General features: G+C 41.2%; 1 protein-coding gene across 2 annotated transcripts; it reads left to right on the forward strand.

The window, feature by feature from the left end:
• The first annotated feature begins 112 nt into the window (after positions 1 to 112).
• On the forward strand, positions 113 to 12,138 carry CCNE1 (cyclin E1). Of its 2 annotated transcripts, XM_032987235.2 has the most exons (11): positions 113 to 504; positions 612 to 702; positions 940 to 1,008; positions 7,496 to 7,638; positions 7,719 to 7,854; positions 8,656 to 8,802; positions 9,630 to 9,725; positions 10,097 to 10,231; positions 10,317 to 10,428; positions 10,514 to 10,671; positions 11,499 to 12,138. In XM_032987235.2, exons 1-11 carry the CDS (start codon positions 491 to 493, stop codon positions 11,619 to 11,621), a joined length of 1,224 nt encoding a protein of 407 aa, XP_032843126.2. In that variant the 5' UTR covers positions 113 to 490; the 3' UTR covers positions 11,622 to 12,138. The 2 variants fall into 2 exon arrangements, with proteins under 2 accessions (XP_032843126.2, XP_042653305.1); XM_042797371.1 differs by lacking the exons at positions 113 to 504; positions 612 to 702; positions 940 to 1,008 and adding an exon at positions 6,764 to 7,399.
• The last annotated feature ends 664 nt before the right edge of the window (positions 12,139 to 12,802 follow it).

A 12,802-nucleotide genomic window follows, 5' to 3' on the forward strand; every position in this document is an offset into this window, starting at 1 on the left:
GGCGGCGCCCCGCCGCGCCGCGCCCTCCCCCCCGCCGCAGACCCCGCCCCGGCCGCGCGCCAGACCCCGGCGCCGCGCGCGGGGCCCACGTGTGCGGGCGGGGAGGCGGCCCCGCGCCCCGCGTTTAAATGTCCCGCTCGGCGCGGGCCGCGCCGCGCGCAGGGACGGGAGCGGCCGCGCCGTGAGGCAGGAGGCGCCCGGCGGAGCCCGCCCGCGCTCCCGCCCCGCCGGTGCCGGCCGGGCACCCACCCACACGTCCACCCACCTACCCCGCCGCCGCTCTCGGCCGGGCGGGCTCGGGGCGGCGGTGAGCGAGCGAGGGCGCGGGCGGCGGGCGCCCCTGCCGCCTCCCGGGGTGCCCGGCCTCGGGGCTGCGGCCGCCCTTTCCGCGCTTCCGCGGCCCTTTGTGGGGGCTGGGGCCCGGGCCTGCTCGCCCGCTCCCCGCACGGCGCTGCGCTCGGCCCGGCCCGGCCCGGCCCAGGCGGGCACCATGCGCCGGGAGAGGTGAGTCCGCCGTGCGCCGGGCCCTGTAGGCCGAGGGCTCCGCCAGCCTCCCCCCCGGAGGAGGCTCCCCGCGGCCGCAGCTCCCTCAGCTTCTCTTCTCTTGGCAGCGACTGCGCGGAGGAGAAGGCTCCCGCCAAGGGGGACGGGGGTGCGGAGTGCACCATGCGAGCCCGCAAGCGGAAAGCCGATGTGGCCACGGTGAGTGCGGGCCTGCCTGGGTGTCCGCAGGCCCCGGCCTGCCCCGACGCCGGGCTCGGCCTCCGGGCCGTCACCTCCTTTTGTTGGGTGGCTGGGGGCCATGCGGGGGTCTGGGTGCTGGGCGGGCGGTGGTCTGCTGCTGGGCTGGGCTCCTGAGGGACCAGGTGCCTGTCCTGGTTGTCGGCAGTTGCTTGTCCTGAAGTTTGTACCCCTGAAATTACATATTCCCTTTTGTAGTTCTTACAGGACCCTGATGAAGAAATTGCCAAAATGGAGATGACTAGAAAAAAGCAGCATGAAAACCAGGTAACTGATTTGGCTTAAGATCATACGCCCATAATCTTACTTAACCCTATTGTTATTTTGCAGTACCTCATTCTTATTACGAATATGGTGCAACAGATATATGGCTACCAGATGCCGCATAGCAATGGGCAAGGGAGACTATCAACCCTGGCTGGTGAAGAGTGCAAAACACTTCTGGAGTCTTTGCAAGAGATGAGGCCCGTGTTGGGCTAAAACATTATGTTAAGATTTCAGTATATCCAACTGTCCTGGGATTGCAAGGGTGCACCTTACAAAAGCCATAATATGCCTTTAGACCTACCTGGAGGGACTCTGCATTGACCTCTAGAGAGCTGCAGGAGTACAGTCACGTGCTTACCTGCTGTACCTTGCAGGCCAAAGCACATAACGCTTAAGCATATGAACAGAATCATCTTTCAAGATGATTCTCTTTGCAGTCGTGTCTCTACTTGTGTATGACCTGGGAGAGAGGAAAGATCCCCCTTTGCTTCCCCCATCAGCTCCATTCATATTGACAAGTATCATTATCAGACCGACAGAGAGTATGAGGTTCCTGATTAGAACTTTGAAGTTTATACTGGATGCTAATGCAGTAGTAAAATAGGCTTCACTTCTCTGCAAAGCAAAGAGATAATTTCTGTAAAGTCACTTAGCTGTTGAAGTCAGACCTGCAGTGGAGGTTAGTAGTGATCATTGCTAGCTTTCTCAGTAAGACCTGAGTTCCAAAGTCAAAACTAACTGTAGTAGTGTCTGTCCTCTTTCTCCCTTAGTGCCCATCCTGTAATCTTTGAACCTGAGATGCTATTGGTATCTATATTGGATGCTATGTTGGTATATGGTATTGAAAGCACGCTTCTGTACGTCGAGACGCCCACTTGAACTAAAACAGAGTAGACCATTTTCTGAAATAGGTTTGTTCCTCTCTTTTTTTTTTCAGCATGCACACACATGCTTGCTCAGTCACTGTCACGAGGACTTCAGCCTGCTAATGCACATTCAGTGTGATACTTAAGCAACAAAAGTCATGATCAGGGAGTACAGACTGTACTCATTTGGTACACAAGGCTATGCATAATGTGGCACATCTAACCAGAAGTGGCAGCTGGAAGTTCTAAGAGTAAAGTGCTACCATAACAGATGGGCATCATTGTTTGGAATGGCCTCTGCTTGTTGCAACTGCGTATACTAGTTATCAGTCAACATATTAAGCAGGGCTCAAATGGTGAGCATTTAATGAGGGGATCTCTCCTTCCCTTCTGTCTTTCTTTTGTGCAGTATATTAAACTAATTTCTCACTTCTGACAAGGAAGAGCTGCCTGTCCTTTACCACAGCTCTCTCCTTCACCAAAACATTCATTCTGTTTGAGCTGAGCAAGGACTTCTTGTGCATGTTTATTACATAATAGTAAGAGATTTTTAAAAAACCCTCAATAGGGACATGATTTTACCTTCCTTCAGAAAGACAATGGAAAGAAACTTGGAACGTATTTTGCATGCCTTGACCTCCAACTTTGAAAGTAGATAAAGACTTCCAATTTTTTGTTCTTGTTTGTGTTCCTGGCCTGGTAGTCATTCAGTGTTATTTCAGGAATGATTGGTAAATTAAAATGTAAATAATTTAGGCACTAAGCATTACTTGGGAATTATTCAAGTTAAGTTTAGGATACTGGTGGGCTCTGGCAGTTTGATTCTGTAAACCGTAAATAAAATGGATACCTGTGTATCCATCCTTACATAGAGAAGGTTTTTTGTTGTGACAAAGTAGCCAGATTGTTACAGAGCTGTTTAAAAAAGCTAACATTTGGCTGCACAGCAGCAGCTCTTCGGTCTATGGTGTGACACAAGCTATTCTCCGATATAAATTGCCATGGGCCACTAATGAGAATATGTTTACGGTTCCAGCAGCAGTATAGCAGGCTTGTGTGATAGCTAGTGAGATAGTTATTCTGTTGAGGCACAACAATTCTAAAATGCAAGTAGCTATAAATCCACTGCAGCCTATACCACATGACTTCTACATTAAATAAATTGTTTACTGACACTAGTTTATGCACAGGGCAAAATATCGTAGTCACATCCCACTTTACGGCATCTTCATAGTCGATTCATTAGTTTGCGTCTGTTGAACATAAGGCCTGAGTTCTTAATTAGGATGCCATTGCCCTTTATGTGATGAAAGGGTGGCAATATCATCAGGTTTGTGACAGCAAAATATTGCATAAATTCTGTGTTTGATTTTAGAGAACTGTCCCTGCTGTAATTCTGCTAGCAATTCTCATATTAATTCTGGCTGCTTTCTGTGGACGGATACACTTCCGAGGCTTCGTGTAAAACAAAATTCATCTAACTAGATTAGAGTCAGCCATGCAATTGTGATACAAATTACATGGCCACCTCCATCTAGAGTGAATAATTGAATCTAGAAGTTGGTTTCTTTAGATGAAACTAACGTTTTTGAGTTAAAAGAAGATGGAACAGACTTGGGAAATGGTTTTGATCAATTCCTCGCTAGACATTTTTCTAGAATCTGGTCTTACTGTTGTCAGAATGTTCCACCAAGCTGGTTTGAAAATATCCTCCAAAAAGTTTGTTTAACTAGTCTAGGTTACCTTTGGAAAATCCAATTTAAAAACAGAACAAAACAAAAAAACAACTTGCAAGTCTTGAGACAAACAGATAAAGAATGTAAACTATATCCAGTTTGAGAGCTTGACTTGGCCCAAATCTGAGGCAGGGCAATATTCAGACTCTTTAGAAAACTAAAAGTAGTAGAAGCTTCTGTGCTATTTGGAAAGAATCAGAACAACTTAATAATGGGAGTTGCTATTCTCTGTCCTATTTATTAATTCTGGAATCCCTTTCTGATGGCAAAGAAAAACCCTGTACTTCAAACCAATGCATCCTGTGAGTGAAAAATAGCTAGAATTATAGGTCTTACTGTTTCTGATGAGCATACTAAGGCTGCAGTATAGCAGTTGGTATCAATGCCTGTCTTATGATGTGCTGCTTTTTAGGGTGAGATAAACAGGCTTGTTCCTCTGCCTTTGATTTCCATGATGAAAATCCTCTGACCTTGCTGTCTGAATGTAGTTCTGGGTCATCCTCTTCCTCTGCTTTGCTGCTGCCTTCCTTGTCCTGGTCTGTGGAAACTTGTTCTGGTGGCTCCCAGCTCACACTGAGATGCATGCTCAGCTTCTAGTCCTAGGTGTGGCTGCTTCACTGAAGGCTCTGCCTGTAAACAATAACCCCAGTGGTCACTACCTGCTCTACTTCGTGTCTGGCCTGTATGCCTGAAGGATGTCCAAAAAAATTATGTTTAAGTGAACATTGGATGTATCAGAGAATGATGGCATGCTACAGAAAACTGAGATGTGGGGAGCATTTAAGCTTTAAAAAAAATCAAACCACCTCTGAACTCCTGGGTTTTCTTTTTTTGGAGCTGACTTTTTTTGGGGCTTGACTGCTCTGATGGACTTCTCTGGTCACCTGCCTTCTGCCCTTCTTGGTGCTCCTTCCCCTAACAAGCCTTCTCATGTCCTCAGTTCCATTTCTCCAATCTGTATTTAGTTGTCAGGTCTGAGATATGGATGTATATCTTTGATCAAATGTTCTATTCCTGTATCTGGAATGTTACTGTGGGTGTCACCAAGCTTTCTTGCTAGGCTCCATATAGATTTGAAGAGGCAGTTTTCCCCACTGATTTTTGGCTTGCATTCTACTCTGCTCCTATTTGCCTCAGAAGCAAGCCCAGGACAGTAGGATTTCCTCCATTAGGCTGCACAGATTCTCTGTAACATCTGTTGCTTTTTGGCAGTTCCCTGCTTTCGGTTTTGCTCTGTGCAAGCCCAAAGGAAGCTCTTCATGGTTTCCTCACACCCTCCCCAACTTGAACTGTTTCTTTTTTCAGTGGGTGGCTCCCATTTCCTTGCAGTTAGTGTGATGTAGTGCAGTTTCTTGCTATTGTTTCTTAGTTTTTGTTGAATGTCTTGCTAAATCTACTTTAAAGATTTAGGAGTCTTATTAATATGTTTATTCCCTCAATCAAAATCCATGCCAGAGCTATAGTGTTCCCTCACTTACACTAATTCAGACTCCTGTCTCCCTTCCTGATAGTTTCATGCTTTTGAGGGCCCTGCACGTGTGTTTCCTTCTTGTTTCTAGCTAAGCTATATCTTTTTCTGTTGCTTGCATCTTTTCCCCTGTTGTCTTGCTAAGTGATATTACCTAGTCAAAAACCTTGTTTTCACTTCTAAAAACACAGAAGCTCCTGACCCTTGATTTAGATTACCTTGTAGAAGATTAGGGGTGGCAAAATCTCTTAAATCAGTTGTCGTTGTTGCTTCAGTGTAGTATGTCAGGTATCTACTTTGGTTGAGAACTCTGTGGAGCAGATCCCTTGTCCTGCAGAAGCAGCTGGTGTGGTAGGCACCTTTAAAGAGATATTATATAATGTACTGCTTTTCTCTTGGTTTGCTGATTAACTGACAAGGCAGCACTTCTCCAAAGGCTGTTGGCAACTGGGCTTGCCATGCAGCTTGGAGGACGAAGTGTGACTAAAGTCTAGTTTTGAGGGAGGACAAAAATTAACTTAAAACAATGCTGATGCGACACTTTTATTCAAACTTTGTTTGTAAGGAATCTGTCATTTTTAAGATAAAGATACTATTCCCTCTTCTTGCTTCCCCCCCCCCCCCCCCCCCCCAAATTAAACTGTGACATGGCTGGTTATGTAGCTATGCTAGATTTGCATCTAGATCTCCAAGAAAGACTACCTATTTGTGTGTCAGTAACTCAAAGTACAAAGCAGTCTTATCTGTGAGTGAGCTGTGAAATGTTGGTTGGTTTTTTTTTTTTTTTTTTGTTTCATCAAGTCAGTGGTTTCTGTTTCTAAACCTGGTGCTAGAGGGTAGCCATTTTGCTGGAAAGTGATGTCATTTGTAGCAAGGACAGGATAAAAATCTGGTGTGGAAGCTTCTTTGCGAGAAACAAAATTTAATGTAGATCACTTTACTTGTTAGCACCTAATGATTCTTCTGATTTTTTTTTTTTTTTTCTTTCTTGAAGCACATTAGGAATCTTGTTAGGGATTTCTGTTTTGGTGCTGCAGAACAAATCAGTTTGCAGCAAGATGGATGACTCCACTGTTAGGCAGAAATGCCAAATTTTAATTTGCTTAGGCATGATGGATGATGTGGGGCTGGCTTTGTATTCTACCACAAAATAAAACAAGTAGTATTTTCCTGTGGAACTGTCTGAAGTGTACACCAAGATCTTGTTTAACAGAGTTAGCCAGGAGAAAAATAAACCTAGAGTTCTGGTCCAAATAAAAGGATTTGACAGGTGAAGTGTCAGATGTCTGATGTTTGCAGAACTTGGATATGAAATGGTCAACTTGATACTTTAGCAGCAATTGCTCAACATGTACTTGCTTTATTCTGAAAAAAGTTGGATCATAAGTGCTTTGGGTTTCCCTCTTAGCACTGCAAGGTGAATGATTAAGAAATTCTATTAAATACTGTTTTGCTGTGTTCATTGTCAAGGTTGCTTTGCATGGAACCACAACTTCAGGTGTTGCATCTACATATTCCTTACTAGAAATCCTGACCTTATATTTGTATAATTCTAATCACAAATTGAGTTTTTAAAGTTCTTTACTCTTTACCTTGAGTCAAGCACCTTGCTTTCATGCAAAATATCTGGTAAAAACAAAATGCAACTTGACAATAGGAGACTCTGACTTGGATATTCTTCCATGAAACAGTTGTGGTCCTTCAAAAGAAGAGGGTGAATGTTCTCTGGCTTTAGTTGCAAACTTTCTCTACTGTGAAAATACGCAGCATCCCTCTACTCACCACTGGTGAGGCCACACCTGGAGTACTGTGTCCAGTTCTGTGCTCCACAGTACAAGAGAGACTTGAACATACTGGAAAGAGTCCAGCAAAGGTCCACTAAGATGATTAAGGGACCAGAGCATCTCTCCATTCAGGAAAGGCTGAGGAAGCTGTGACTGTTAGCCTGGAGAAAATAAGGCTTGGGGAGATTATATCAATGTATAAAAATACTTTAAGGAAGGTTGTAAAGAAGATGGAGCCAGGCTCTTTTCAGTGGTGCCCTGTGATAGGACAAGAGGAGAGGAAAACAAACTGAATCATAGGAGGTTTCCTCTGAACATCGGGAAACACTTTTTTTTTTTAGTGTGAGGATGACCAAGCACTTGCACATGTTGCCCAGAGAAGTTGTGGAACCTCCATCCTTGGAGATACTCAAAAAGCCATCTGGACATTGTCCTGGGCCACTGCCTTTAGGTGGCCCTGCTTGAGCAGGGGGGGATTGAACAAAATGACTTACAGAGATCCCTTCCCATCTCAGTGGTTCTGTGCAGTTTAAAGAGGTAATCATAGTTTCTTGCCAATGTCTTATCTTCTGTTTACAGCTAAAATGATTATTTTAAAAGGCACAGTGTAAAATCTCATATTTCATTTAATAGCTGTCCTGGAATAATGTTCACAAAAATGTCCATATGCTGATTCCTACTCCGGATAAAGATGATGATCCAGTTGGTGTTGATTACTCTCACTTTATACATCTAAGTGTTGTTCCAACTAGAGCTTCACCTTTACCAGTTCTAGGGTGAGTGTGCCATTTTGCTGCTGTTTGTCTGTCTTCCTTTTGTTTTATGATTTGAGACTAAACATATTGATCTGTCTTAGCTGGGCTAACAGAGAGGATGTATGGAAAAATCTGATAAACAAAGAAGAGACATATGTGAGGGATAAGCTTTATATGCAAAGGCACCCTCTCCTGCAACCTAAAATGAGAACGATTCTTCTAGACTGGCTAATGGAGGTAAGTTTTTTTTTGTGCTTGTATTTCAAGTGTGCTTTTGCTGATGTGTACTAATAACCATGATGAATACATTTCATGATTTTTGCATAACCCAATTAGCACTAGACACTCAGCTTTCTTACAGTTTGTCAGTGGCACCAAACTTTAAAAAATAATATATAATGGATTGAGTTGATGATGTACAAATTGACAATATATGCTGATAGTCATTTAGATTGATAATAGATAGTAAACAATTTGTCCCTAAAGCTCCACAATGTAAGCTTTTTAAGGTCACACTGCAGATAAAAGCTATATGAATGATTATGTAAGTTACTGTAAAAAGGGAGGTGTGGTGGCTTAGAGACCAAATACATCTCAACCTTTCTATCTGTTAATGGCATGTGGAATGTACTACAACTCTGAGTCTTTTTTGCTGTTTGGATGACTTGGTGGCATAGTCTCTGTTCTTTATTCTAAAGTATTTCTGAGAATTTTCTCTTTTGAGGTGTTGGAATGATGCATCTTTGCTAAAATGAGGAACTGATGTTCTGACATTGTTACAACATGTGCTTGCATTTCCTAAAAGGGTTTTCACTCTGATCTCTTTGTTTTGGGAGTTACTGTAGTGGCAGTCATCTTGTGTCAAAGGAAACTGCTTAACTCATGCTCTTAGTTAACATGTTACTTCACAATAGCAGTGAAGCAGAAAGACAATATGAATTCTAGGTCTAGCTCTTGCTTTTTTTTTTAATACATCTGTAGCATCTGTTTTTGACTCTATAACACTGTTCCTGACCTTTGTAATCTCTGTCTCTCCAGGTTTGTGAAGTCTACAAGCTTCATAGAGAAACTTTTTATTTAGCACAAGATTTCTTTGATCGGTTTATGGCAACACAACAGAATGTTGTAAAAACACTATTGCAGCTTATTGGTATCTCTTCTTTATTCATAGCAGCAAAGCTTGAGGTAAGTGTCTCCAGCTTTACTTAAACATAAAAATCTGAATGGACAAACAGCATACTTGCTGTATACTAGATGCATTTTGGCAGACTTTATGGAGTTTGCTGTGACTTTTCAGCTGGGAGACAAAAAAGATCCTTTTTTTTCTTTTCAAAATACCTTTTTTTTTAATGAATGAAATTAAGACTAGCCAACATCACAGTATATCCCTTTAATATTAAAAGGATAGTCTTTTCAGCGTTGGAATAAATACAGAGTTTTTCATTGTGGTTGATAAATGAGTTTTTGACTGGCTGCTGTATACACAGACCACTTGTTGCAATTCTGTTGTCAGTGAAGTACCTACTGTATGATAATCTGAGCTATTCTTTATTTACTGGAACAAACTGAACTATTAAAATCCATAGTGCTTTTTAGTTTCTTACTGTTTGTCTTTTAAGAGGGCTATTCTTCAATCTGTTTTTAAGCAAGGGATAAAAGGCCTTTCCTTGAGGATGTATGAAAAAAAAATCTTGATATCAATTATGATACTGTCTCAGTGGTGCTGTAGTCAAATATAATACATGTTGTACTGGTCCATCAAAAGTGAAGGTGAAGGTTATGAGCAGGAAGGGTGAACAAGAAATCTGTGTATATGAAAGGCAGAGTAGAACAACATGAGTTAGGATGGGGGCTTGGTTCTTTTTTCTTTTTCCCTCTGTTTTGAAATGCTGAAGTAATGGTGGGTTGTTCTTTTCCTTTTTTTTTTTTTTTTTTTTTTTTTTTTTTTTTTAAGCACATGAGACTAGTTACAACCTATTCCACAAATTAATACTTGAACTCGTATCTTTCAGGAAATTTATCCACCAAAGTTGCACCAGTTTGCCTATGTTACAGATGGAGCTTGTACAGAAGATGAAATCCTCAGTATGGAATTGATCATCATGAAGGTAATATTTCAAAGTGGAATTAGTTCTACTTTAGTTTTTAAAAATGTATAGCATAATCAAACTAAAAGCAGAGAGCCTCGGTTAATCTTATGTGCTGCTAAGAGACACAATTTCTCTTTCTAATTAGAAAACAGTGTTCTCTAGGTAACAAGTGATTTAAAGCATCCCACCAGTATGTGCATATTAACAAAATGAATCGTTCCCCCACTCTATCAGCAGGAGGAGGTACAGGAAAGGATTAGATTTGTGTGTTTCAAAGATGCCTTGATAAACTGGAATTACAGCTTCTGATCTGGAGTAAATGAAGTTGCATGGTTTAAGTTAGGAATCCTTTATTAATACTGATGTCTTGTGCATGTCTACTCTTTCAGGCTCTTAACTGGAACTTAAATCCACTGACAGTTGTATCATGGCTAAACATTTACATGCAAGTTGCATATTTAAATGAGCTTTATGAGGTATTGCTGCCACAATATCCACAGCAAATATTTGTACAAATAGCAGAGGTAAGACTGATTTCTTCCTTCAAATGCTATTTCACCTTGGGAAAAAAAAAAGTGTTAGACTTATTAAACATCCGTTGTCTTGTAGCTCTTGGATCTCTGTGTGCTGGATATTGGCTGCTTGGAATATACCTATGGAGTACTTGCAGCTTCTGCTTTGTATCACTTCTCCTCATCTGAGTTGATGCAGAAAGTTTCAGGTATTGGCATTTATAACCTAAGTCTAATGTGTTTAAAAACGTTAAGTCTTCATTCATGCAGATGAGCATATGTCTTGTCTTCCAGGTTATGAATGGTGTGAGATAGAGGAATGTGTAAAATGGATGGTTCCATTTGCAATGGCTATAAGGGAAGTAGGAAGCTCCAAACTCAAACACTTCAGAGGTATAGCTCCTGAAGACTTGCACAATATACAGACGCACATAAACAGCTTGGATTTGCTGGTGTGTATATGCATATAAAGACAAAAGCTGTCTGTAATATCTCCTGTATCTTCTTGTTTCTTTGGTTTGAACATACAGTAAACTTAAGTGAAGCATTATCAGACTGAGATTGAGTGTATGCAGACGATAAAAGGCATAAGGTTGTACTCCAGTTCCAGAATTTTCGGGACAGAGACCTGACTTGTTCAGTATTTAGTTTAAAAAGGTGATTGTGACTTAAGCCTCTCATCTCAAACAGTAAATAATTACCCTAGAAATCAGGAGCTTATTTCTACCCTTTGGGATGCTTCAAATATTGTATGTTAGACCTTTATAGGAAATATGGGTAATACAACCTTGTCTGATAAAAAAAAAAACAGAAAATAGACTGATCACCTGAAACTGATCCTGTGGGACTATTATGAGATAATGGTGGTTGACAAGAAGTTGAGCAAGACTGGTTTTTAGCATGAGAAACTTGCAGAGGATCAAAATCTAGTCCAACAAATTGTAGTTAATCTAAGATACTGGTGGTTTTGTCTATTTAGGTCATTCAGTTGTAGTAGAAGTTAAAGCTCTTCCTGTTCAGTTGCTTTTGAATTTTACTTTCTTGAAGATACAAGTACAGTAATGGTGATCATCAGATTCCAAAAGTTAATACTGACCTCTTGGGGTTTGTATTGCATGTTTTATCAGTTCCTGTTAGGGGGGGTTACAGATATGCATTTCCAGATTAGCAATCTATCAAGTTACAAAACACTGAATTGCATTGATATGTTGCATAGATATACCAAAGTAAAGATTTTTTTTTTTTTTTTTTCCTTCTCCTCCTTTTCCTGTGCTTTCAGGACAAAGCTCAAGCAAAACAAGCCATATTGGCTGAGCAAAATAGGACTTCACCTTTCCCCACTGGTGTCCTTACACCACCACAAAGTAGTAAGAAACAGTCTTCTGGACTGAAGCCAATATGACTTTAGAAACTGTTGACAGACAATTTTGCCGAAGTGCCTGTTCTGCTGGTTCTAACTCCTGCTCCATTACAGAAATGCTGCCAGTGAACTTCATAAGCTTTTATGGAATCTGTAAAGGAAACCTTACTTTTTTTTGTGACAGAAGAACTTTTCTATTTGAAATATTTTTATTGAATGTTAAAATATTTTAAAGAAATGGATCAAGTACACCAGCCACTTAAAAGAACACTGAAGAGTGCTCCAAATGCTGCTATGGAGGGTGATGCTTGATGTGACCAACTGTTCAGAAAAAGGGCTTGAAGTTTAGATTAGTTACTGTGCCTGTTTGTCCTCTGGATAATCTGTAGTCATACTGTCCCCTGTTGACAAATGGGCAAAATGTGCTGTGGAAGACAACGTTTCAAAGCCTCTTTTTCAAATGGTTGGCTTACAACGTGATGCCTTTTTAAGAACCCTTTATTGTAAATGCTGCTATGTCTCTGTGTATCCATTTTTAATAAAAATGCTGTCTAAGACAGCTGGTTTTATGTATATTCCTATTTTTCTTTTGATTATGGTCAGCTAAGGTTTTTCAGACTGTGACCTCTAGTAGTGTGGGAGTTGGGGATGAATTATGTAGTAACTATGGCTTTATTTATTTACCACTACTGGCTTATCAATTAAAACTTGCTTTTTGGATACTGAGATAAAATTGTCATGTTGGGATACTTGGATTTCCCTTAGCCAGATGCAGGTGGCTAGGGAGGGGATAACAAACATGACAAGTATATGGGGAATCTTTCCACAACAGACTTTCTAATGATCAGTGTATTGGGAAATTTTGGAACGGAATTGTCTGGATTGTTATGCTTAATAGCAAGAAGTGATCAGTAGAAAAAGTCTACCCTTTCTTAAAACATAATAATTTAAACTTTGGGATTTTGGCATAGTCTTTGTCAACTAATCATCTGTGCAAAATTGAGTTCTAGAATGGTGTGTGCCTTTTTACAGGAAGAGTTGACCTTGACCTTTGCAAGGTCTGAGAATCTGAGAAGTCATAGTAAGAAGTTTTCTGGACAGTCATGGTTCTGGAGAAAAGGGAAATAGATAAATAAACATAAAAAATGGTTGCTTGTTTTTCTCATGATGTTCACTTTGAAGGACTGTTCAACAACACTGAAAACTTTTATGAGACTACCAGA

The sequence above is a fragment of the Tyto alba genome, unplaced genomic scaffold, assembly GCF_018691265.1.
Source record: "Tyto alba isolate M040663 unplaced genomic scaffold, T.alba_DEE_v4.0 Super-Scaffold_26, whole genome shotgun sequence".
NCBI classification, from domain to species: domain Eukaryota; kingdom Metazoa; phylum Chordata; class Aves; order Strigiformes; family Tytonidae; genus Tyto; species Tyto alba.